The sequence below is a fragment of the Syngnathus scovelli genome, chromosome 17 (genome assembly GCF_024217435.2).
Source record: "Syngnathus scovelli strain Florida chromosome 17, RoL_Ssco_1.2, whole genome shotgun sequence".
NCBI classification, from domain to species: Eukaryota; Metazoa; Chordata; class Actinopteri; order Syngnathiformes; family Syngnathidae; genus Syngnathus; species Syngnathus scovelli.
Window position 1 is genome coordinate 10,919,530 of NC_090863.1, and position 27,714 is coordinate 10,947,243.

At 39.2% G+C, this 27,714-nt stretch overlaps 1 protein-coding gene across 4 annotated transcripts; it reads left to right on the forward strand.

Moving 5' to 3' along the window:
- Positions 1-165: 165 nt before the first annotated feature.
- LOC125984915 (disks large-associated protein 1) lies at positions 166-27,624 on the forward strand. Of its 4 annotated transcripts, none has more exons than XM_049747230.2 (15): positions 166-328; positions 10,655-12,152; positions 16,141-16,355; positions 17,063-17,258; positions 18,503-18,821; positions 20,051-20,175; positions 20,412-20,537; positions 20,936-21,091; positions 21,250-21,332; positions 21,396-21,441; positions 22,085-22,366; positions 22,620-22,752; positions 22,872-22,963; positions 23,078-23,230; positions 25,088-27,624. In XM_049747230.2, the coding sequence occupies exons 2-15, from the start codon at positions 10,776-10,778 to the stop codon at positions 25,310-25,312; spliced, it is 3,528 nt and encodes a 1,175-aa protein (XP_049603187.1). In that variant the 5' UTR covers positions 166-328; positions 10,655-10,775; the 3' UTR covers positions 25,313-27,624. The 4 variants fall into 4 exon arrangements, with proteins under 4 accessions (XP_049603187.1, XP_049603188.1, XP_049603189.1 ...); XM_049747231.2 differs by having other exon boundaries at positions 17,063-17,120; XM_049747232.2 differs by having other exon boundaries at positions 10,655-12,005.
- The last annotated feature ends 90 nt before the right edge of the window (positions 27,625-27,714 follow it).

Consider the following 27,714-nt stretch of genomic DNA (forward strand, 5'->3'; position numbering starts at 1 on the left):
TCTTTAATACTAGATACAAATTTTGTGATCACAGGTCTGTATAACTTATTTAAGCGCATGAATGTGATATCACAATGGGGGGAAGACTTTTATTTTTGAAGAAAACACCGGAACTGTAGGTGGTAAGCTTGACACATTTACATCAGCCACTAAGCGCAGGCTTGCTTTCGCCACTTGCTGCCCGCCCACACATTGACGTTCACACATTCACACAGTCTCTCACACTCACATTCCGCCGGTGACTCTCCGTGGACATCGTCGTGGGTACAGGAAGGGGACGTGTCTTTGGATGCTAGGTGTTTAGCGATGATGTGAAGAGCTGAACGAGGTATGTTTGTCTTGCACCTTGCAGTCGACTGGCGTTGGCGCGTGACACCTTCAGGACTGAACAGTTCCTCAGTAGCAATGCCGCGGTGGATTAATGACTCACCTCGCACCGGTGTTTGAACCAGGGCTTGCCTGTACGATAGTCGTCGGTTGTTGTATTAATTAACTCTATTCCCGTGGCTCGTAAAGCTTTCAGCATCTTTAGCGTCACTGATGAGGTCCACCTCAGTTATTTTTATTTATTTTTTGGTTTCCCCCAGCATTGCTTGTGATCAATGGCTTAACGCCTTAAAAATGTCAATTAAGATTAATCAAACGCCTACATTTATAAAATGCTTTAAATGCGGGGGATATTTTGACAAAACGATTTTAGTAAGTGCACAAACTCGAGTCTTTAAAGTAATGACTGAAAGAGTTTCCCAGATGCTTTTCACACATTTCACACATGTATGCTCCTTATGTTAAGACTGCATCAACGTCATATTGATTCACGTCTATGCAGTTTTTTTCTGACTGCAACGGTGGAAAGGTTGCATTTTGAAAATAACATTTAACAGGTTGTTGCATTATCGGGTAATTATTATTATAGCCTAAGCTCAAATGAAATTTAAGACTTCAGTGATGTCAAGTGTGATGCGGTGCAGCCATCCTTGGATTTGTCCGCCTTCTTCCGCTTCAGTGAGAAGTTGTGAGCTTGAGTCAGATTGTCGCCTGTGGCTGTGGATGAGAGGACAAGAGATCTGTCGTGCATGCTTCTAATTCAAGAGGACCAACTGGTGATGATAAGAATGTGGGTAGAGTGTCAGGACTGAAAAGACTCTTTTTGCATTCTTACAGAGTAATATGTCCCCAACAATATATTTTTAGTTAAGGAAAGACAACAAAATAACTACAGGAAAAAAGGAGAAAACGTTCCTAAAACCCCCCAAAAATTAAAGAAAATAATGTTTCTGGAGGCGGGTCGGTGGGGCACTGGGTAGCATGTCCGCCTCACAGTTAGGAGGGTTCGATTCCACCTCCGGCCCTCCCTGTGTGGAGTTTGCATGTTCTCCTCGGGCCCGCGTGGGTTTTCTCCGGGCACTCCGGGTTCCTCCCACATCCCAAAAACATGCTTGGGAGGCCGATTGAGCAATCCAAATTGTCCCTAGGTGCGATTGCAAATGGTTGTTTGTCTCTGTGTGCCCTGCGATTGGCTGGCAACCAGTTCAGGGTGCCCCCGCTTAATGCCCGATGACGGCTGGGATAGGCTCCAGCACACCCGCGACCCCCGTGGGGACTAAGCAGTTCGGAAAATGGATGGAGTGATGTTTCTGGAATTAACTGAAATGGCACTGTGTTTGCAAAACTAATTAAGTACAAATAATTTCAAACAAATGTGTTTTGGCTCATTTTAATAAGTGTTGAGGCTGCACAATATCGGAAAAACATGCGATACGTGATATGGCTGTTGAATATCATGATATCGATATTATTTTGATATTTAACATGTACCTAAAGAAATAATTTTTACTATCTAATGAAAGAATTGCATTTTTTTTCATGATGAAAAATATGCAAGCTCAATGTATTCTTAGCTAATTAGTTGTGATTAACCTTGCTAATGTTCAACTATCAGATGGCAAGGCACATTTAAGTTTTAAGAAAACTATTTGCATATTGCATTGGACAATGTTACTTTAGTTTAATCATGCAGCCTTGTCGGGTAATATATTCCACTGCTCAGCAATTCTTAAATAAGGCAGTAAACTTTTTTTTATTTGGTCTGAAAAGATGACTTAAGGATCTCAAATTAATTGATTATAAAATCTCTGCCTGGAGGATTTGTCACACCTGCATTATGTGGCCAGTTACCATGGATGCACAACACTCGATACGGAAGGAAGAGCAATGGCAGAGAGCCAATAAATCATCTGTTAAAGACACAGAATGTCCAGTTTTGATTCATTTCACACAGCATCAGTAATGAACAAACATGTTGTTAAATGCAACTCAACAAACATCGCTGAAGATAAAGCACACGTTAACTGATTCAATCGTGAGTGTGAATGTATGAATCGTATTTGGTGTGGCCGTAACGAGGCATCGGTATGATTAGATCATATTAAAATGTAGAGGGCTGGAAACTAATTAGAGTGTAATACTTTTCAGAACGATGCCAAAAAAGAGCATAGAGGCATCCTCCGGTGGTGATGAAATTCAGAAAGGAATGTGTGATGTTTAGGAATCGTGTGGGTGTGAGGCAATACTCGCTTTGTTCTGTAACTTGTTACAAATGGGCTTTTCTTAAACACTATGATTGCGCTATCCTCTCTTTTACAATAAGATCAATGTCGTTCACGTGGTTTGGAAAATATGTGCTAGCTGGCAAGCTTTTTTATTTAGATGTTTACGAATACAGTGGTGAGACTCCGCAGGAAGAAGAGTGGCTGTGTTTAATTTTTGATATAACGGGCAGAAAATTAATTAAAGAGAATGTAGGAAAGAAATTGCAGCAAAGAGCCGAAATATATCAAATATTTTGAGGTGTCTCTATCCTAATGAGATGGAGCAAAACAAAGAACTCCAATAATACTGGTCAACCAATTTTTATTTAATTTAAATTATCAGCGAGTAATTTTTCCAGAGGATTTTTTTTTCCTCACAGATTCTGAATCTGTATATGAGGTTGAAATCTTGGGTGCAGCCTTGTTGTGCGCCATTTGCATGTTCTCCTTTTGCTCCAGGTACTCCCGTGTTCCAAAAATATGTGTGCTAGATTCAGTGAAGTAGACTAAAGATATCAAAAGTGTGAATTGTCTATTGTGTTCTTTGATTGACTGGCAACCAGCACAGACTGTACATGCCTCTTGCCCAAAGTCAGCTCGGAAATGGTATCATAAAGAATATAATTGAAGTGTAATTGTAGAGTCAGGCAATGTAAATCCCTGGTTAAAATCGGGGCAGGACTAGATAAGCAGAATTGCTTAAACCTTTTTCCGATTTCGGTGAAAACAGTGCATGAAAATGGAATAGGCAAAATTGTGAGTCAACCTTTTTAAACTTCACCCCCTCACGAAAAAAAAAAAACTTAAAATAACAGTCACAATACAAGCCGTAATGAAAAATGAATAAAAAAAAAATTGTCATGAAGGACGCAATTCCATGCAAACCGCAGAAAAATAATTTGTGAAATGGTTCAACCCTAAAATGTCACCCCTTTTTCTAAGGCCTCATTCAACCACGTTTTGTATGAGTCTGTCGTATTTCAGCCAGACTGAAAAACAAACAAAGCAAAAATGAAAATATAACATCCTTTTCTGCGGTACCGGTAATAACATTTATTAAAGGGGAGGAAGATGTCAATCAAGCTATGAACACGGTTTTAACTTTACAAGTGAATATGATTGGCTGGTGACCAGTTCAGAGTGAGTGAGTGAGTGAGTGAGTGAGTGAGTGAGTGAGTGAGTGAGTGAGTGAGTGAGTGAGTGAGTGAGTGAGTGGGTGGATGGATGGATGGATGGATGGATGGATGGATGGATGGATGGATGGATGATGGATGGATGGATGGATGGATGGATGGATGGATGGATGGATGGATGGATGACACCAGCAAGACTTGTTGATGCCCTTCAGGTAGTTTGTAACACGACAAAACAAACTAATCTGTATTATTATTATTAAAAAGATGCAAATTTGAATGCCGCAATAAAGTTGACTGAGTATTCAGTAACTGGAGAATAATGTTAACAATCCAAGGTGTCCACATTATCTTTAAAGTATAAGTCAAGATCTCCTTTGACATTTTGGTAGAGGTGAAAAAAGTCCAGATAAAATGAGAGGCTCTGTAGCTAGTATAACTGTTCTATTTGCGTCACCATTTTCTCTTGGAAAGCCATGTCTTGAATAGGTGTATTTTGGTAAATTATATATTACCCACAGAAGTGTAGTCCAGCAGAAACACTCATGCATTTTGTATTTCTTCCACTTTTAAAGTGGACTTTGCAACACTCAGTGTTCCGTCCTGCATTTCTCATTCTTATATCAATCAATACTCTGAGTGAAAAATCACTAGTATCTTATTTTTTCATGTATTTACCTTTTTTTCGACTCTGTTCAGCTGCACGGTCACGCTGAATGAAATATATTGAATATTTAATTTTTTATGTAAAAAGCATTTGGTCGTGGCAGAGCAATTTCTTCTTTTTACATTGCTATGGGCTTTTAGCGTTTGGGATCACTTGTAGCCTTTTCTGGAGTGAAGATTTAAGAGGGTTAGGTGGTTCAGCGCCATTCAGAGGAGGGATCAATTTTGGCATTAAACCCCTTCTGATCAGGCTCAGAAAACAATTTAGGGTTTGCATGGACTCATTTGAAATTCCCATGGAGATATGTCAGGGAAGCAAACACATTATGCATGGTCACCACAAATGTCGGGCGATTGCTGTGCAAGCACATTGAGGACAGGCAGACTCGACTCGGCCCATCCATCCAAGAGAAATAGCCATGCAAAATCTTGATCTAAAAAAAGAGACACTAAATTTGTAATATGGTTCAAATGTGTTACTAACCCCATCTTATTTATGTTTCATCTAAATGTCTTTTGACATATCTATCTGTTTTCACTGTCTGTAAGTTGTATCACGTTAGCGTCAGTGCTATGAAATCTAAAAGTCAGCAAAAAATATCTCCCAACCAGAAGTGACAATGTCAAGGACATCAACGTTACTGTACAAGCTCTGCTGCAAAGAACTAAAGCCTCTCACCAACTGTGAGACATCTGCAGCATCATTAAGTTGAGCTCGTATCTTATAATTAATCTCACAACATGCTATTTTGGCCAAGGCTGCAGTAGCATTTTTGTAAAATCCTCTTATAGATTTAAAAAAAGAATATTACAATTGGGACTATGACATTCGTCATAAGTTAAAGCATCAATCGATGAGCTCAGAATTTATTACGTTTTCATTCACAAATCATTTATATGCTCTTTTGTAAAATCATTTTTTTTAGGGAAAAAAGTAGGGCAGAGAAAATCATTGGGATAGCTCAGTCAGATGGAATCACTTAAAAAGGATGAGGGAGTGAGGGAGGGGTTCCCCGTTAGTCACCCAGTTCTGGTGTTACACACTCACTCAAGAGAGATGTGGAAAATCCAATTTGATGAGCATCCTATCATAGTGACAAAATACGAAGCCACAAAATAAGCATGTGACTTTAACAAAAGTTAAGTGAATATGGACTTTTAAGGAATGCGGGCGGCCATGCATGATTGATCAAATATTGTGACACTGTTTCCGTGACGGAATACGACGTGATACTTTATCACATTGACTCACCCAATGCTTAACCCAGCAACAATATTTGTAAAAAAAAAAAAAAAAACACAAAATTTTACAAACACGAATTGTACTTTTCAGTTTTACGCAATAGTTTGCATTTCACAAGCTCAATTAAATAAACATTGATTGCAAATACGTACACGTTGTCAAACTTGGTATTTGAAATTAATCGTAAATTAAATGTTCTTTTTCCCAGAAAGTGACTTTTCTATAAATGGGACTTATCAATGCTATCTTCCATTTCCATTGCACTTTGGAACATTTAGAAGCAAGCTGTCACTGTTTCTGGCAAAGCATATTTATTCCGAGACTGTACAACCTCAGCGTGTTGAATCAGATTTATTTTGCATCTGTTGGACTTTTTTCCTGTTTGTGAAGAAGACTTACTTGTTTGTCAGTACACAGAATGCAGCTTTTCCATTTGAGCTGACATTTGGAGCTGCTGCACAAATCCTGTAGAGTTTCTACTTGCCTACAGTGTTAACATATTGTGTTGGATGTAATTGGATTACAAATCTGTGCATGACTGTGAAGAGGCTGTGGAGTGTTTTTTTTTTTACGCATGGTATTTGATGCTGTGCTACACACCTTAGAGGCGCATATATGCTCCATTCTCAAAGCCATCACCATGCCGCTGGTTGAGATGTCTAACATGATCTACGTCTTCCTCGGGCTTTTGTGAAATCAGTAATATTTTGCCAAAAATGGGCTAGTGGACCCTATTTGGCTGTGTTACGTAAGCATTATAATTTGTATAAAAAAAATACTGCGGGAAAAACAGATCTATAACGCCATGTTAATTATGCCTATTAATTTGTACACAGCTTTTTTACCCATCCAAATTCACCATGATTTATGTGGTCTAAGGAGGCGGAGCTTCCAGGGCTGCGAAGGACCCAGCCTTGGAACTGGCTGTGGAATTTGGACACAGCTACCGTGCTGGTCTCTGATGAGACATTAGAGGGGCTTTGGTTTAAATTTGGCATCCTAGTTAAGGCTGTTCTGATTGGTGCAAAATAATGATGTATGTATATCATGTTCTTGGTTTTCATTAAAAATTGCTTCATTTTAAGAGCTTACTTTTTTGATTCCATGCTCTGCTCAAATATTGATAGTTGTTTGTTTATTTTCTTCATTTGTGTCATCTATAAATCAACCAATCAATGAAAAATCACTCTTCATCACTTCAACAGATCGAACAATGACACTGAAAGAGAGCGTTAAGTCCTTTATTGCTCCAACAGAGTTCCCTGAATTTTTCTTCTGATAATATTGTATATTTTTTCAGCATTGGTTTTATTCTACAACCAAGCAATATGAGCGTAATTCGAAAAAGAATTCAAAGCAGTCAGTGTCCCACACTACGGAAACGATGATAGAAGATAGGTGTCAAATGATTCACGCTTCTTTCACAGTCATCTGGTCATTTTGGTCCCAACTTTTTCACACATCCCACGTCTCTGTTCCCTTATCTGTCTGTCTATTGTCGGCTCCACGGGGATGCACAAGCGCAAAATTATATTTTGTGCGTAGCATGGCAGCACTATGCACGAGGTACCAAGAGTGAGAAAATCAGGCATGTATCGAAAGGCAGAGAGCCGTAGAAGCAGGTGCCCACGCACCTCTCCTTATTCCTGTGCTAGGAAGGCTTGGTTGAATCACGTCAGTCAGTGGGCGAACAGAAAAGAGAGAAAAAAAGCACACGCAGACTTTGACATACAGTCCTTTTTTTTTCTTCTTGATGATAGGACGTCTTTCAAACGACAGGGAGACGTTTAGAGACAAAAGGACAAAGAGGAAGACGTTAATAGATACATTCATTATTCATTACCCAGGCTCTTCCTTTTTTTTATAGCTAGATAAAATGTTTTTGTCACCTCTAAAAGCTTTCCAGCCAGATAAAAGCATCTCAATTTAAAAAAATGTAGCTTTATTACGTCGACAATCATAGTTTGACCAGTTTAGAAATAGTGATTAAATATATAATAATATAATATATATAAAAGAATAATAATAATAATAATAATAATAATAATTGTTTACATGTAGATGAAAGGAGTGGAAAAAATGCAGAAAAAAAACATAATGAAGTTTTATAGTTACAGATCTGGAGAAAGGAAAGAAAGCGTCGTGGAAGAGTCGACTATTTAATGGCTTGTATATTCGGGTTTCGGGATTGTTTGTCCACCCATTAAGTGAAAAATTGCATTGCATTGTTTTGTGATCTGCCTATGCTAAAAAAATATGATTTTAGCCAGACTGGTTCAGCACAGTTTAAATTCGAGCGCCTTCCTGCATGGAGTTTACATGTGTCTTCAGTTACCTCCCACGTTCCAATATTTTCTGTAGGTGCGAATGTCTGTTTGTCTATTTTTGCCTCATGACGACTAGTTCAGGGTATACCCCGCCTCTTGCCCAAAACTCATTTGAGAAAAGCTCTCGCACACCCACTGTGCTCGCGGGTATGAGAGAATGGATGGATGTAACATAACAGTTGGCATGCATCAGCTCAAAGTGTCACACTAATTAACAAGTGTAGTGTCAAGTGTAATTTAACAGCCTCGTGACTCTTTATTTGAAATTCAATTTAAACTAGGGCACAAGTATCTACCTCCTTAGATTCTCCCATGGTAACACAAAGCTGTACACTACATAACAAAGAGGGAGCAGTGAAGCATTTGCATGAAACAGAACCGCTCCCCGAAAGTCAGCTTTCATCAAGAGGATTATAAAAAAGGGTGAATTCTACGATATAAATTAATCAGCAAAATACACCCGTCAAACGGATGGTGTGATTTGATTATTATCAGTTTTAAGCAGACATTTAGAGAACATAAATAAAGAAGGGAAGACTCCTCCAAATCAAACGTGCTGCTTGCTAACCATCTCTTTGGTCGATGCACAGTGCAATACATCCAGAGTGCACATTCACTGTATTCTTTGTTGTTATGGCAACTAACTTGTGAATAAGAGCTGTCATGCACCTAGTGTTGCTGTCATCATACACCGTGTCCCCAAATGCATGTTAGATTTAAACCAGATAAGCATTTGTGTTTTATTGTTTATCTGTTTATTTCAAACAATGCATATATATATATATATATATATATACATACCGTATTTTCCGGACTATAAGGCGCACCTTCAATGAATGGCTCGTTTTAAAACTTTGTCCTTATATAAGGCGCACCGTACTATAAGGCGCACCTTCAATGAATGGCTAATTTTAAAACTTTGTCCTTATATAAGGCGCACCGGACTATAAGGCGCATCATTAATGCATCATGTCAGATTTTTAATCCAAATCAAATCATTCTCCATTTTATCTTTTTTATTTCAACTTCAGATGCAACAAATTACTTTATAATCACAAAATAATGATCCATAGTCTTTTTGATTCATGATTCATAGTGTTCAGCGGGCCACTTATGATTGATTTCATGACACAATGCTTCGGGCCAGTTTAAATTTAGGAATTTGGTCCATATATAAGGTGCATCGGACTATAAGGCGCACTGTCGGCTTTTGAGAAAATTTTAGGTTTGTAGGTGCGCCTTATAGTCTGGAAAAGACGGTATATACGTATGTATGTACGTACGTTAGTATGTATATGTGAATGTGTATGGACCAGTCCACCTCTACTGTTGGTATCCAAGTGCAGGCTGACTCAAAGGCTTTTTTTCCACTAGCTTTCATTTAGCCTCAAATAACTTGATCCTAGCCCTATTTTCATTCCTCCTCACGCCTACACACAGCATTACCGCAGCAGTCTGGTACATGCCGCTCTTAATGGAAGGAGGATGGTACAAAATAGGTTGGGGAGTATTTAATCAGCGTTCATTTTAGATGTAGACTTCCTTCAAAGTTAAAATCAGCAGTGAAAGGATGGTGACAAGTGCAGAGATGCTAATTCATAAATTGTACATGTTCTGTTACACAATTCACTGAATTTGTTAGTTTTCTACCAGTGATTGATTTGAATATTTTAATGATATTTTAAAGTGGGGCTGTTTAAATCTTCAAATTTGTTATGGTTTATTGTCTTGAGTCCAATCTATTTTCATTTAGACAGTCTAATTGAGAACTTTCAACCCAAAATCATATATGTAAATCACATCCTGCGTTTTTTTTTTTTAGAATGTTAAGAGAAACTCTCATTATTATTTGATAGCTAGGTCAATTTGTGAATTTTCTAAATACACGGTTTAACAACCAATTATCTGATAAATTTGTCACTTCAAGGAGCCAAATAATGTGTTAGCGTCTCAGCTATTATTGCCCATATTAAATTAATTAGCAATTGTGTGTTCCCCCAAGGTTACTGTACTTGGCAGGGGGAGCCTGTCAAGGAAATGCTGATTAGAAAACTAATTTGTATAGCTAGAGCAAATCTCTACCTCTGATTTTATGCACAAAGCAGTTATGGAAATAACTACACCAAATTAATAAGCTCTGGGTGAAAAAAGTAGTACGTCAAGCAGTATTAAATTGATTATATGTTAGTGAGAGGGAGAAAAAGAACGAGCTACTACATTGAGCTACTTAATGTTGCATCTACCAGTGGAGCTGTCTGACCGTGTTAAACTGTGTTTTCTTGGGCCAAGTAGGGCAGAGAAAAGCCAGATACATATTCCATAGTTCTATCATTAATACAAACATACACTACACCGCTAATATGTATTTGAACATTAGTCTTTTTGTTTTTAATAAATACTTATTTAAGTTATGCCTGCAACACATTCCAAAAAAAGCTGGGTCAGCTCCATAATTTTTTAACTATCATGATGTTTTTTATGACAGCTCATCTCAAGTCAATTGACTTGAAAGTGAGCTATTTTGCAATAGCATTTACAGCTCAGCTGTTGTTTGTCATGCCCACTCATCTTTGTGAAGCACAACAAAACTCCTCTATCATTGTGAACGCCACTATTTCTGCAAGATCAAATTCCTCGTTGATGGACTCACTGCCTTGCAAAATGTCTTACCTCCTTTATTTTCTTCTCTTTCAGAGTCTGAAGCTCTCCTCTCAGGGAAAGTCAGCCAGCCAGCGCCTTTCTGTGAACACGGGCCTGTCTGGCATCTCTCATCCGCATCATTCCTGTTTTGCATCCACCCTTCCCTCCCCGCATCATGAAAGGCCTTTCGAGTAGCCGGAGTCACCATCATGTGGTGTCCTATGAGCCATCATATGATCCGCTTGGTCAGCATGTTGACCGCAAGCCATACTTGATTAGTCAGATGGACATGCCACTTCCTATTGCTGTGCCACATCCAAATGAGCTGTCCTACTACAATGTTCAGCGTACCTCATACCCCTCTGACAATACCAGCATTGTCCCATATGGAACCTTTCCTAGACGATGCCATTCCACCTCCTCATCTCACCATCCTGAGGTAAAGGATGAGTGTATGGCCATGGTACCGTATGTAGGAGGAGGAGGAGGAGGCGGAGGTGGTGGAGGCTATGGTGGTAAAACACCCACCCGGGTACCACCAAATTTTGCAGACTCGTTTGAGCATCAGCCATCATTTTCCAGAGATGGTTATCATACGCTCCAATACAAACGAGGAATGTTGGCCCAGAGTGGGGGCACGGGGTCCAACGCCAACAATGACAGCCCAGGGAGGATTCGCCATCTGGTCCACTCGGTCCAGAAACTGTTCACCAAGTCACATTCACTGGAAGGGCCACATCACACACAGTCGGTCAAGGGGGCCAATAATGGGAGTGTTAATGGTGGTGTTGGTGGTGGAGTAGGTGGTGGTGGTGGTTCAAGGGCAAGTCCAGAGGGCGACGCTCCACCGATGGGAGGGCGCCAGAGGAAGCGCAGCAAGAGTCGTGAGCGCTGTCGATCAGCCGAGCCCAAACATCGAAGCCACCACCATCATCACCACCAGCTCCACGGCTCAGCATCTGCGCCGGGCTCTGGATATTGGAGCTCAGATGATAACCTGGAACGGGAGCTGTGTCTCTACCACCCTCACCACCACCAACCACCACCCTCGCCTTCACCCTCCATATCCCCTTCGCCAATAGCACTGACAATGGGTCGGTACCCTGTCAACAACCCTGACAAGTTCCCCCAGCCGCAACCATACTATATGATGGACCCTTACGGCACAATCAGCGAGCACCCACACACCCATACACATCATGGCCACTCGCACCACCATTCTGCACTCAAAGCCTCCCGGAGCAACAACGACGTGAAGTACGCAGCGCCATCCTCTTGTGTGCCAGTTAGTGGTAGCAGCAATAACATCGGTGGCGGTATCGGTGGAGGAAGTGGTCCCATGCTGTCTCTGGGTCTGGTGGACGCGCCCGTCGTGAAGAAAGGGGCATGGTCGTCGAGCTTAACGGTGAGCAGGGCCCGAGAGGTCTACACCAACAACAGCAGCCACAACCAACTCAGAGCCAGCGCAGGATCCGCTAACCTAAACCTAGATAGAGTTCTAGTCAAACCTAAGGGCAGTCAGCAACAGGAGCGCACTTGCCATTTCCTACAGGTAATTAATTCCACTTCAATTCCAATCCACAACCGGTCGATTCACCCCTCTCCCTTCTGTTGACCGTCCTCCCACTTCGATTTACCCTTCATCATTGACAATGTTTCCTCTGAGCCAGAGGTATTTAATCCAACAATCACATACAGGGGCCAAACTAATAGAAAAAAAAAAAATAAAAAATCACAGTTTTGTGTTTTCGAGCTGATCTTGCCTGACAGCTGAATGCTCTGCCACCAATTCCACTTTTTCACAGTTTTTAATTGTCAACAAGTGTGCATCTTAAAAGCTAATTTAAACTAAAGAGTGAATTTAGCATATACAGCATGAAATAGTTTGCTTCTTCTGTTTTGGTATCAACTAGCTGCTAGCAAAAGAAAACAGTAATAGAGACCTCTTAAACAAGCCTCAGCTCAAATACATGTCTTCTTTCCCCTCTGAAATTAGTCAGTTTGGGCAAAATCCCAAGGTTTGAAACTTTACATCCTGATTTCATTAGCCTTTCCACTTTTGGGTGCATTGCCAAAATGCACAAATCGTGAGATAATATCAGAACGACTTTGCTACTGAATACAGCAAATAAAATCTGACAGTAGATTTCTGTGAATGTACATGAACTGTCAACAACACTAACATCTATCTGAGCCTAGAACATTTTTAAATAATCCTTTTTATTTTCCTTTTATTCATTTGCATTCTTAGTAAAATGCACACCCAGAGACTCTGCCTAAATATTATCTTACTACAAAACTTAATTTAATATAATCTGATATCCTGTGACGATGTTTCGGCAGGTCTGCCGTCATTTATTATCGTAGATAATTTTACACGAGAAACAATTAGTTCCACCAAAGTAAAGTATTTTATATAAAAATCAAGACTAACAACACATAAATAGATCCTACAAAAGCAAATAGTTTGGAGGACCTGGACAAGGTTTGTGCATTATACCACTCCTACTATCATACATGGTGGAAGTAAAATAAAATAACATTTCTGCCATGACCCCAAAATACATTTAAAAAATGTTCACATCTTGTATTTGAATCGCAATAGTGCCTACAGCTTTTGAGGGAACATTGTAAACCTGTAGATTCCCCACTGCCACCTTCTCCCTGACTCTCATTCACATCCAGGCGTTTTATGCACCTCACCCCCTGCCCCCCACCTGCACCTCCTTTTGGAGAGCCTCTTTTATTCCTTTTCCTCCTCCTCCTCCTCTTTACACCATTTTAGTTCAACAGAGAAGTAAGTGCGGTCAGTAGCAGCCTTACTCTCTGAATTCTAGGCAATAACATAAACTCATGAAGAACAGCATCCTTTCCTCCTTGTAAACATCATTTTTTAATTTACTCTGAGTTGTGTTGTGTTTTTCAATCAGCTAGCTTCCTTTTTTCCTTATTGTTGTTGTACTATATATTTTGTACTCTATGTGATGTGCGGGTGGTTTTGTTGAGCTAGGGCAATGTGGTTTGAATGTTTATCTTACGAAATGGTAAATCGAGAATGTTTGAGAACATTTTAGTTCAAAGTGCAAGTCTAGAGCGCAATATATCTGTGCACACGCGTCGAATTTTCTTCCTTTTGATATTTTGCTAGACTCAAATTGTGCCTTTGTGCCCGCTTATGGTATGCAAATACCAATCCTCGCCAATCCTAATTTGCATTAAAATGAGAGCGGTCGGGGGCGCAATACGCACGAGTTTGTCGTGCTTCACATTGCGGAAAGACTCGCTGGGGTTCGTGCAACATTGGCAGTTAAAATGCAACATCTCCCCTAGGGATGATGGAGTCATGTGACATTGGCAATGGAGTACCGCATTGCACCCCACCATTGTCAGGCTATGAGTGAACCTCCTCCGCAATAGGGGTTGCTATTAAAATAGAATCTTATTATTTCTTCAATAATTCAGAAGGATTATCCCACGCTGGTGTCACATTTATGAATGGAATAAATATGAAATAAATGGTGACGTCCATCACACAGCTCTGAATCTATCTGCCTCCGCCTCCATCACAAACACCGAATTCCCATTGAGGCATAGAGCAGCTAGCAAATTTACAAACACTAAATTAGTCCATTTTTTAAAAATTTTTACATCACGTTTCAATAAAATTAGTTATTCCAATCGTAATTTAGAAATACGATAAAACCGTTATTAGCGTACGAAACACTTTTCATTGATTATTTTCTTTCCCTGTTTTTGTAAGCCTTTCAATAAAACTCCGTCTTTCTCTTTCTGTCCTTGCGCTAAAAAAAACTCACACTTACTAATAATCAACTGTTTTAAAAGAAAATAAATGTTCCAGAAACTGTTACCATGGATATTACCAGCTAAGTCTTTTCAGTAGAATAATTTCAGTAGAACAGAAGGTTCCTAACATTACTTACAAAGGTCACCATGTTTTTATAATAGTCTTAGCGACATAAAAATCACGCACAAAATGACACAAAATAATTTCCCTTCACAGTTACAGCAACAAGTTATGCAGTAATGCTTGGCCAACAAATGCAAGAGTTCTGCTTGTGATCAAACATTCATCAACATTTTTCAAACATTAGTAAAGAAATCCATCAACAGCTGCATTACTGAGTGTTCGAACGCTCCTCAGCTTTTCCAGCACAACAAGTGCGGGCTGCAGTGGAAACGAGAACTGTGCGTGGGTGAGAGGCACGGCTGATGATGCTGCATGCAGCTGGTCCTTTCCCCGCACTCGCTTTTTATAGCCAAACTGCTCATTTATGTCTCTTTTACGTCACACGCACACACACACATGCACTTATAAAGAAAGCAGATCCGTTCATCCTCTTTTCCTCGGTGACTCACGCATAATTAGTCGGAGTAGCGGTGAAATTCGCCTGCTGCTTGTCTCCTTCATTGTCTGTCAAATTTACACTACGAAGGCAACAAACACTTTTTTGACACATCCCTCTGGCATTACACCCACTAGCACTAATATTTTAAAAACTGAACAATTGTGATGGTGGGAGTTACCACTACACATGCTTAAAGATAAAACAATTATTATTACTTTTGTTGTTGAATAAATAATTAGCATATGGCTGTTCCAGTCTTTCTGTAGTTTGTCGGCTTGATAGTGGGATACAGAAATGACTGCCATCTTGCCAATCATGAACGGAAAAAAAAGAAAAGACGAAGAGAGTCCTACCTCTCTCGATAGGACTGGTACTAGAGCCCAAGGTTTGTGTGGAGACGAGCCCAATTATTTATACTCAGAGCATCTCGACCTCACACACAAGCTTGGGCTCCTTCCTTGTTCACCATCGAGCTCACATCGAACCCCATGTGTTGGAAGCTTGCCATTTCAGGCCCCATTGGTATGGGCCCAGGTAACAGGTCCTCATCCAGGACCTGTTCACCATGTGTGAACCTCCCAGGGACTTAAATCCCCAGAAAACTTAGCTCCTTGGATCACACAAATCCCTCCATTATGATAAAGTCACCATAGAGGGATGAGTGGTTAGGCTTATTATTATTTGTTATTATTATTATGAAAAAAATATATTTGTGTATCTACTGGAGCAGGTTAACATTAGAAAATAGACACTAGTCTAACGAGTGTGATATTCTTATTCTGCACTTTCGTATGCTTTTGCTAGTCTTTCGCCAGTATGTTGATGAACTTAATTGACTCCTGGAAAGCAGATGTCCAAATTACCCTTGGAGAAATTTCAGACCTCATTCTGACTTACTATGAAGACACACACACACGCTCACACAGTTTCTACTGTACTCTCCTAATTAGCCGACAAATGATAGCATAACTGCATCATTGTTGGAAACAGTGGACATGGGAACCGTAATATCCTTTTAGTCAATTCTTTTATTCAGCTGTTAGGCCGATTTTTATTTTTTTTGCATGTTTTGAATGATATATGTACCAGCAGGGCATTTTAGTGACTCAGGTTGGGAGCAGCAATGCCGACAGCAGTGATGGTAATTGTCTGTTGTCCTGCACGAATTACCAGGTACCTCAGGATGAGTGGAGCGGTTTCTCTCCTTTGGGGAAGGAAGATGACATTCCATGTCGAAGGATGAGGAGCGGCAGTTATGTAAAAGCAATGGCTGAGGATGACAGCGGAGACTCAGACGGGAGTCCCAAACCTTCCCCCAAGATACAGGCACGACGTGCCAGCTACTTGAAAGCCACCCAGCCGTCACTGACTGAGATGACCACTCTACAGTAAGATTTCCTCGTATTAGTTTTTAGTACAGTGCACCATGTATTTATCGACATGGTTTGCATCCCTAAGTTTGCTGAGGTGCAATATTTCATGTATACGTTTTTTAAGCACCCCCTCAAAAAAAGTGATACGTACGCAAGGAAAGACGAAAGAGAAACATCACACAAAATTACACTTTTCTCTTATGATATTGCTACAATAGTCAAAACTATCCTTTGTCCAGTTTTCATATAAATATCATTGCACAGTACAAGTTACTGTGTGTTAAGAGAGAGTTTCAGCACCAAGGACAGCTCCGAGAGCATGCGTTTGTGTATTATAAATATCATTGCACAGTACAAGTTACTGTGTGTTAAAATACACAAACGCATGCTCTCAGAGCTGTCCTTGGTGCTGAAACTCTCTCTGCTTCTCTCTCTCTCTCACACACTCTCAGTTTCTCAAAAAATAAATTCATTCAAGACCAGGTCGAAATTACACTGTAAATGCTTTAAAACAAACATTCCTACTTTGTGCTCTGAATAAAAAAAATAAAAAAAGATAGCAAACTCACACCTTTGTTGGCATGAGATTATTCTCAATCTCACCTCATTGTTTTATATTTGTGGTTGCCAAATCCCTGAAAAAAATAAAAAGGTAATTGGCACGGACAGTTGACCGGATTGTCTTCAACCTTCCAATACAACCTTTGTTGTCTCACACACAGGATTTCATCCGAACATTCCCCAAAGCTACAGATCAGGAGCCACAGCTACCTGCGTGCGGTGAGTGAGGTTTCAATCAATCGAAGCCTGGACACCCTGGACCCCAAAACCCTTCTCGACCCCAAATCGTTGCTGTCCTCACCCCAATACCGCTCACGCAATGAAAGCTACATGAGGGCCATGAGCACCATCAGTCAGGTTAGTTGTGCTGTTGAACAATATTGAACAACAGATTAAACCACCACACAATAGTATGTTTATTATTTATTGGATTATTTATTCTTTTATTGTAGTTTTTTTTTAAGCTGAATTTTTTTCAATTGGGGCACTGTTACACAATTTCAGAGAACATGGGAATTCATTTACAAACAGCTCAAATTCACTAAAAGTCACAAACTTGTTGACCCATGCTGTAAGGTAGTAAAGATTATTCTTTAGGAACATATATACTAAGCCTTCATTTGCACCACCTTACCTTGAACCCGTACTTGTCTGATTTCCCGCATGTGTCCTCAATAACCATTTCCTCACCGCACCTACCACTGCTTCTATTAAACTGTTCTAATAGCTCGATGGTGAGGTAATGCCTCCATTTCATTGGCAAAACAATCAAATCTAAGTTTAACAACTTGAGGGTTTTGTAATGCACAAGGGATCCATTCAATTGACTTTATTGCAAAAATGAAGACAGTTAATTGTGATCTAAAAGGATGGCTCCAGATAAGTTGTTGCAACTGGCACGCTTTGTTATATATTTGTGACCATCCTTTCAGAATTACCCTTTGCCAAAATCCCAAAGCCTGATTAAATTGGCGCCATTTGCAACAAATTAGTCTCTATAATGTTAGGCAGGGAATTCCGATTTGCTCTTACCCCTAAATCTACGTACAATTCAGTATCCCATGTCACATCATGACAATGATGAAGCAGAAACAAATATTGGATTTTTAAAAGCAGCACCCAGAGGCAGATACACATACATGCACTATATGTTTATTTAAAGGAGCTGGAAAACACGAGTTGTCTTTTCCCTAAATAGTATGCAAAAAACTCTCATCTGAATATAAATAAAATACAATAAATACATATTTTACAACAGTATCAAAATCTGACCTTTATTTCATTTTGTATTTATCACATATTTGGCTTCTAATATTTTGATATTCCTGATTGGGACATTAATAGAGACTGAGAGCAAGGCTCCATCATAAACTGATATGGGTTACTGAAAATGTATGTTTAAAAAAAGAAAAGGGGCTGCAATCAACGGATGCCCTACTCAGCAGTTCTGCACTAATCACTAATAAGCACTGTCTTCCAATTGACCAGGTCTCCTTCTTCTGAGTAAATTAAGATTAATCAATGTCCTTTATCTTGATTTTTCTCCCCTTTATTTGTCCCTTCTTCTTTGTCTCCATATGCGTTGGCATCTTTCTCTTCAGTTGAGTGAAGTGGAGGTGAATGGGCAGATTGAGCAGGTTTGTGAGCAGGTCTACAGTGAAATGCAGGCTCAGGCCATGGAGGCTGCTATGGACAGGATGGACAGACTGGACAGGATGGAGAGGATGGACAGGATGGATACCATGGATACGTTGCCCATGCCAGGATGTTTCCGAATGAGGAGCCACAGTTATGTAAGAGCCATTGATCAGGGCTGTGCTGGGGAGGAAGAAGGAGAAGGAGGAAGACCTTTGCTTCTGTTGCCATCCTCTCCACCACGCACATCTGCCACGACTGTCAGGACCATCCAGAGCAGCACAGGTAGGATGCACTGATGTGTGATGCCTTTCCTACTGAAATAATATTGTAAAAAATATCATCATCCATGACATTCAAATAGCATTGCCCCAAGGGATTTTGTGTTTGCTGTTTGGGATTGTCTTTATCTTCAGTCTGTTACGGTTGACCTACATTCCTTGCTCCACCGGGAATTCATCTACAGATACATGTAGAGCCACATTCACACGTTCTTTTGCAGCCCAAGAGCACAGTGGAAACTGAGCTCTTCATAGATGAATGGACATTTTATTGTAAATGTTGCATCAATGATCAGTGAACTGAAAAGTACCCTTTAATGCCCTACTGCAAAAGTAAATTATTGCTACAGGACCTTTTGTCATTCTGGTGTTTTTTTTTTTTTTTTTCTTTAATGGATTAATTTACACATTATGCAGTGGAATGAAACTCTTGGTTTAGTGATGGTTTGGAATAACCACTTGATTAGTAAATGATGGCAACGTCTAATTGAATTCATAAATCCTGATTGAAAATGCAAAACTATTTTAACATGTTTTAATAAATTTGCAGTGATTTTTTTTTTTTTGTCTAGACAATTATAACCAGATACTACAAATCAGAGTGAGGTCACTTGTTGCTCTGAGTGAGGTGAACCTACCGTGGATTCATGTTAAATATATCTGACGATTCTCAAAATGGAATTTCATTTGGCCCTTGCAAGAGATCATGAAAATTCATTCCAAGACTTAGAAGCAAGAGGCTGTTTCAAAGGCTTCAATATCAAAGTTGACTTCAGTGAATCCTTAACATTGTGCTGATTCAGTAAAAAAAAAAAGAAGAAAGAAAAAGGCTGTCCTGACCTTGTCGAAAAGTAGCCTATTGTGCAGAAATTCTTCAATTGTGACAAGCCTGTTTGGTCCCGGGAGAAAAAGAGTGAGAACAGAAGGATGTGAATAAGATTGCTTCTAAATTTAACTAATATGCACAAGAAAGTGCTCGGGGCCCCCTTATGGCCAACAGTCATACACAGATTTGAATCACAGAACCAGAAAAGGGACAGACATCAAGACAGACAGACATCCATGCCTTGTGCACAGTCAACCCCCAGGGGTAGAAAAAAGTGTGTGCGTGCATGCATCCACTTACTCCTAACGACCTTGAATATCCTTGATTTTTCCCATGTTGGTTGACCTGGCTATTGATTATTACTCCTCAAAGTATTCTGGGTAATTTATTTATTTTTTCTAATGTAGTTTCATCTTGTATCACAACATATAAGAAAACTCCTCCACCAGTGCCACCGCGAACCTCCACCTGCTCAACAGCCTCTAAGCCCTACATCTCTATTACAGCACAGAGCAGCACAGAGTCCGCACAGGTAAGCAAGGAGCAGCATTCTCAGTCTAATATGGCTGTAACCAAAAAATCCATGTGGACTTGAATTTTCTGCACAGTAGAGAATGTATTAGTTATGAGGTCTACCCTGTCTGGGCAAACATTATTGACGCCACTTTATTATTATATCTAGACGCGAGGGATACCTGAGGATATATATCTTGTTTCGTACCAAACAAGCATTTCTATATCTGGTTCATGTTTTTGAATACCTATCAGGATGCATACATGGAAGAAGAAGGACCAAGAGGTGACATGACTATCCAATCCGGACTCAGTAACTCAACTGAAAGCATTGACAGCATGAAGGCTTTGACTGCTGCCATCGAGGCTGCCAACGCACAGGTGGGTTGCTTATAGTATTTTTTTAAAGTACCGTATTTTCCGGACTATAAGGTGCACCAGACTATACGGCGCACCTTCAATGAAAGGCCCATTTTAAAACTTTGTCCTTATATAAGGCGCACTGGACTATAAGGCGCACCATTAATGCATCATGTCGGATTTTGAATCCAAATCAAATCATTTTCCATTATATCTTTTACTTTATAATCACTAAAGAATGATCCATAGTCTTTTTGATTCATGATTCATACGCTTCAGCGGGCCACTAATGATTGATTTCATGACACAATGCTTCGGGCCAGTTTAAATTTAGGAATTTGGTCCATATATAATGCCTTATAGTCCGGAAAATACAGTATAAATATATATGCAATTAAGTCTTATCTTTTCTTCTGCAGATTCATGGGCCAGCCAGTCAGCATGTCAATAACAGCACTGTGACAATCAACACCCCTGCACCCCCAGTCTTTAGAGGTCTGATTGTTGAAGACCACCATGATGACTACAGGAAAGAGGCACTCAGGAAGGGCACATGTCTCTCCATAGGTATCCAGGTATTGAGGGCACACAGAAGAGATCTAATTGAGCATAGATTTTTGGGAAAATTACTTCACCAAATAATCAAAGATTCACATTGGATGCACAGCATTATGTTTTAAAAAGGAGCAATTCCTGATAAAGTCTTGCGGATGGGGTTTGGGGTACCCTGCAGGTGGATGGACCAGAAGAAATTCTGGACCCAGAGGACCCATCTAAGTTCACCTCGGTTGGTGTGCAAGTGGAGGATGACAGAAGGTGACCACTTGTTTGCTTCTTGTATCATTACACTATTGCTGATTGTTTTTCTCCGCTGGTCAGGTATCGTCGCTTCCAACGCTCCAACAGTGTGACAACAGCTGTTCAAGTAAGATACATTGATCATTATGATTATCTTTTGTACCTTTACATCCCTTACCTATTCACGGTTAGGTACTTGCGAACCTACCAATTCTCAGATTTTTTTTTTTTTTTTGTGGGGAACCATTTTTGGTCACTTCCTTAAGAACTTACCATTTTTGGGACACATTTGCAGATGGTGCCAAAGATAATTGAAAACTAGGACTAGGGCAATACTTTACCCCACGATTAGCGGTGCATTAGCAACTTTCGACCATTCGCCAGTTATTTAGCATATTTATATTGCATAATATTCTTTTTGGAACACCTCCGTCGTGGTTGTTTTAATAGATTTTTCGAACTTGGCGTGACCGACGTTACCTTTTGCACTCTTATGTATAATTAATATGTTGAGGACAAGATTTTAGGAATTTCACAGTGAATAGCACGCTTGCTATTTAATAATTCATACATAAAAGCACTTCACGTTTCACCGAGCATGTGATGTGGTCTCTTAAAAAAAGCCATTCTAGAGGTTTTATGGTCAGCTGAGGTCTGGAGATTTTTGCACTTAAAGCACAGAATTGCCTGGATATGTGTAAAAAAATATAAAAGATATTTGACAATGTGTAAAATGATTGCGTTAATTGTGATTTGTTTGCCTCAACTAGGCAGATTTGGACATGCCGGGCCTGCTTGACACCCCTCTTGACTCCTCTGACACGGACTTAGAAGTCCTGTCATCTGGTGTACTTTCTCGTCAATACTCCCGCGATGCTGCCACCTCAACTGTCAGCATCCAGGGCTCAGGGAACCACTACCACGCCTGTGCCTCTGATGAGTACGAGGATGTGGGCTTTGATCCATCCATTCTTCCCCCTCCGGACCCTTGGATAGATAGTGTCAGTGATGAGCCACCTGATGTCAGCTTCAACAGCTCGGCTATCTTAGATGTAAGTAGGAAATCATTTGTAGATTGATGATTTTGACAAGGACTTAATGAAGATGATGAAAATCAAAAAGAGGTCAATTAAATCATATAGTAAAGTCAACAGCAAAGGGACAGATTGATAACACAGACATGGATGAGAACGATGAGAGGAACAATAGGCGTAAACATTTTTTATGAATCAAAAATATGCAGTAGTATGCCGTGGTTCTGATGGAATACGATTAGCTCGTTGCGCTCTTCTGGATATCTGACAGGTGGTGCAGAGGTCAGTCTGTCAGCGAGATGGCCGATGGTTCCTAAAACTGCTGCAGGCTGAGACTGACCGCATGGAGGGCTGGTGTCAGCAAATGGAGATGGACGAACAACGTAATGACATTCCTGAGGATGGTATGTATCTGATAAGGGACTATGGTGTGCATTTATTAGATCTAATATGTCATACAGTATTTTCCGTTTACTATTCCTTCAGTGTTTTCTGGTATATACATCTGTTTCTGTGGTTGTAGTTCTGGGGAAGATGAGGAGTGCCATAGGAAGTGCTCAGCTGTTGATGTCCCAAAAGTTTCAGCAGTTTAGGGAACTATGTGAGGAGAACTTGGTAAGTGGAACATTTTTATTCGTTCTTTAAATTCAAATTGTTCTATTATTGCTACAAAAAGGGCTTGCCAGACTCTACCAGTGCTTTTCTGCAGCGCTTATCCTCTTTCCATAGAACCCCCATGCCCACCCTCGTCCTGTAGCCTCTGACCTGGCTGGTTTTTGGGATATGCTTCAGTTGTCCATTGAGAACATCAGCCTCAAGTTTGATGAGCTTCACCAACTTAGAGCCAACAACTGGAGACCCCTAGACCCACCTGAAAGAAAGGTACACAAACAGAGCCACAACAGGGAAGATATGTATCATGTCCGTTTGTCTAGTCTTGATAGCTAGCTTGTTAGCTAGCTATCAAGACTACGCGCAAAAATGGGGACACTATTGACCAAATGTGGCATGATTGCTCCCTTTCCCCAGCAAGACCTCAATGTGGGACCTCTGGAGGTACATTTTAAGCGTGGACGGGAGAATATGCCCCAATATTTGCCGGCGACTATTTATAGGCTACTAATGTCGCGACGTTTCCATGCTTTGGCAGAAACTTTACATTCTTCATTCTACATTCAAACTTTACATTGTTAGTAGTATAATTGCAGAAAATGCAATATTTATTTTATTTAAAAAGAAAGATGGATTGAGATAGTGTTCAAAGTATGGCCACAGAACAAATAAACTCGTAACTGAAGAAACCACTGTGGTTTACGTTTATAAGGAACCTTTCAAATATCACGTGTTGAACTATTTAAATGTTTTATTTTCTACATTTGCAGGATTCCATAGACATATTTTTAAGTGAGATTTGAATAACCTTGATCATAACTAGTATATATTAAAATACTGCAATGTTCATTTTCTTTGCACTTCAATAACCGTTTGATTACGCAATCATCTCCACATGTAGTAGGCATGCTATCTTCTCACTAACCATGCAAACTGTCGTCATCCACAATGATAACTGGTGTGGAAGGTGTTGGTTATCATTTCCTGTGTTAGAAGTCAAGCCATTGCACTTTCTGCTACTTTTTAAGATGTGTTGATTAAATTTTGGGTAGACATGTTAAGCATGATAATGTACGTACAAAAGGCTGTAAGTCCATATCATATTCATCGTTAGCGTAAAAGTCAAACGTGACTAAACTAGACCATTTTTTGCATTTCATAGCATTTTGATGACTACAAGTTAGGGTAAGCTAAAACACTAAAACCTTCCCTAATTCTGTTCAAAATTTAACAAGCTTTGTTGACAAAATAGTTGGAGCTGATTATTGACAATAAGGTGCATGTATGTTAGCCGTATTAAATAAGGAATATGGTTTTAAAGTTCTTCAAAAAACTCAATGGCAGCCTAAGTTAAAATATTTTGGGGTGTTTTGTTGTTGCTGCTTTAATACCATCATCGCAGTCTGAATATTTTTTGTTTCTTTTTTATCTGTTGCTCCTCAGCAGTATCTGGCTTTTCATCATACTCACTTATGACTCTAACGGCTTCCTCATTTGCTCTCATGGCCTTTTTTTTGTTTCTTGTGCTTCTTTGTTTTGACAGTGAAGGCGCTTGCAAACAGCCACGCATCAATCACCACAAGAAACACCACAAGGCCTTAACCTCTCTGGGCCTCCCTTGATCCATCATGTTTGTCCATCCATCCATCTAACCACAGTTCTCTCTGCCCTTCCTTCCTTTCTTCTAACATTCTCTTGCCTCACCATGTGTGGCTTTCTGTTATGTGCGTTTTGGCAGTTAGTGTCAAGGTCAATGGATACAGGAGGTTTTGTTTTTCAATTATTAATCAATGCATGCAGAAACTTTTGTTGATAAGCTCAGTCAGTCAGTACTACATTTGAATTTATTTATGCAACATTAAAATAGGTATAAGTGTTTATCAAAAACAAGGCAAACTGTGCTAAGATATTAGACAACATTCCAAAAAGCTCTGCTTCAAAAATAGCAATAATTCAGTTTGTTGGGGGGAAAAAAAATGCCATAAAGGATTGTAAAATTCCTCTAATTATTATGACCTCTGACCTAAAATCCCCAAACCTGCAACTGTCATGTTCTCAGCACCCTTCACAAGTAGTGCATGTCTTGAAATGTTCTTCCCTCCCTTCCTTACCACCCTCTCCCACTAGGAGAGACGGCTTCCGCCTCCAGTACCAAAAAAGCCACCCAAGGCCCCGCTCCACCACCCACCTCTGGCCAGAGATCGCTCATTGGAGAGTTCAGAGAAACAGCGACAAGAGGCTAGGAAGCGCTTGATGGCCGCCAAAAGAGCTGCATCTGTGCGACAAAACTCTGCCACAGAGAGTGCTGACAGCATTGAGATCTACATCCCTGAGGCGCAGACAAGGCTATGAGGATATTCCCGAGCAGATCAATACCTACACCATATACAACATTACATATTGTTTACATGTCAATTTTGGAGTATAAAGCCAGCGGTTTATTAAGACTTATCCAAACCTGAAGAATTTATTTATTTATTTATTTATTTATTTATTTATTTATTTATTTATTTATTTATTTATTTATTTATTATTTTATTTATTTATTTATTTATTTATTTATTTATTTATTTATTTCATGAAGCCATGACTGATATGCTAAACTGGAACAATAATTACTTTTTTTTTTTCTGTCTTTAAGAAGCACTAATAGACATAAAAAAAAAATGTGGTGGTTGTCAACCAGTTAAGTGTACAAAGCAAGCAGAATAAATAAAATACGGAATTAGAAAATTTTGAAGAAAATATAATGGTATCACCCTATTTTCAGTCCCGAAACAAACACCTGCATCAGATTATATATATCTGTTGGTTAGGAAAAGGAAGTGGTTTGGAGTTAGGGGAATCGGGATTTCAAAATAAAACAACAAGTGACGAGACAATAAAAACATTAGATAAGACAACACTATATTTTTTCCTGATAATTTGAAGGAAATTGTGATAAGACCTTTTTTTTTTGTTTGTTTTAGCCTGCTGTATTTTTTCTTTTGTATAGTTTTGTACTATACACCGTATGGTTCCACCCCACTGTATAATTCACATCATCTCATAAAATAATGCCATATTTGCCACGAGTTGAGAAAATGCCATATGTCGATGTTATGTCAGATGTGTTTACGTACCTGGCTCGGCTCTGCAAGATGCCGCTGATTTGAAGTTCGTGTTAATGCAAAAAAAAAAAAAAAAGCTACACAGTTTGGTTTGTTCAAAGGTGTGAAGACTAAAGTTTTTCGATGAACGCTCACAAGAACTGAATCCAATTGTCAGTTCGATGATAAGCTGACTTGTCTTTTATATCTAATTGCCAGGCTTTTTAAACCCAAAGAATTCCTGAGATGGGTCACTTTCATTCTGCACCACTGAATCATCGCGTGATTTCTACGATAATATTGTATATTGTCTGTGATGATGCTTTTTATGGCTATGCCAAAATGTATCATAAAATGTATCAACTGTATAAGCATTAAATACTGTACTACAGATTATTGTATGATTATGGTGATAATGTGTGATTTTTAATGAAGGTGTATTTATTTTGTAATTTGTAAAAAAATATCCTATATGTTGGGGTAATTTTGTACAGCATCTAATTACCTCTGAGTTGAAGTGATAATGACAGTGAGCCATATTTAATGTGAAATAATATTTGTAAAAAAGAAAGGGCCATATAAATGCAAATATATTTTTGTTCTTGTTGATTTGTTATATTTTTTGTGCAATGTTTTTCTTTTCATTTTCAAGGAAATCTGTTTTCAGTGTTCCAGTAGCAAGTTATGTCTAAGGAAATAATGTATGTCGATGAATGGAAGGACGTAATGGTTGCATCATACGTTTTCAGTATTTTAGAAATGCATTGTAAAACACCTGAGCCATTTCTTGAATATTAAATTAGAAGAATTATGACTGCCTATTTAGTGCCATATAAGAGTAAAAAAAAAAAAAAAATCAATGTAGTACATTGCATCTACTGTAAGTAACCGGTGAAATAAAAGAGAATGGAAAGGGATTTGAGATTTTCCCGATTTTTATGTTAATTTTTTTTTCTTAAAAAAAAAAAGTCTAAATGTGTCAGACTTTTAATGTCTGCAAAGTTCTCTGTTGCTGCTGAAAACCCTTAAATCCTGCTAGTGGTTTGTGTGAACAAACTCTTTTTCCTCAGGAAGAGCTGTAAGATTTGATCCCGAGATATGATGATGATGATCTGTTCCTCAAATTCTGCGCGTGTGGGCGGGCGGGTGTGTTATCAAGTGTGATTGCATTCCATTTGTATAGAGTGCCGCAATATCTGGAAGATTTATTATTTGAATGTGATTTCCTTCAAGTGCTTCCCGAGTCACTTGTTTTCTATGTTAGGCCTTTTTTTTAGCAGTCTAGTAGCCCCATCATCATTTTTATGAACTCTACATGTACTGTGTGTTTGTACAGGACATGATTAAGAATGATTAATAACGCATGCAGACACAATATTAGTACTTGTTTGTACTATATTCAAGTTGAAAACATGTATTGGTTTACTCATGCTCTAATTTATATATATTTCTTTATTTATAATGATGAGGTTTTGTTCCGTGATCTGTCAAGCTCTTCTGATCCTAGATTATATTGTAGACATTATTACATGTCCATAACTATTAATGAAACTGTAATAAAATTATCAAAGACGACTTGTTCTTTGATTATTGAGACATCTACTACTAGTTATTATTGCAATGATTTTAACACAGAATTTTGTATGCTGTTTCCAGGAAAGTGTC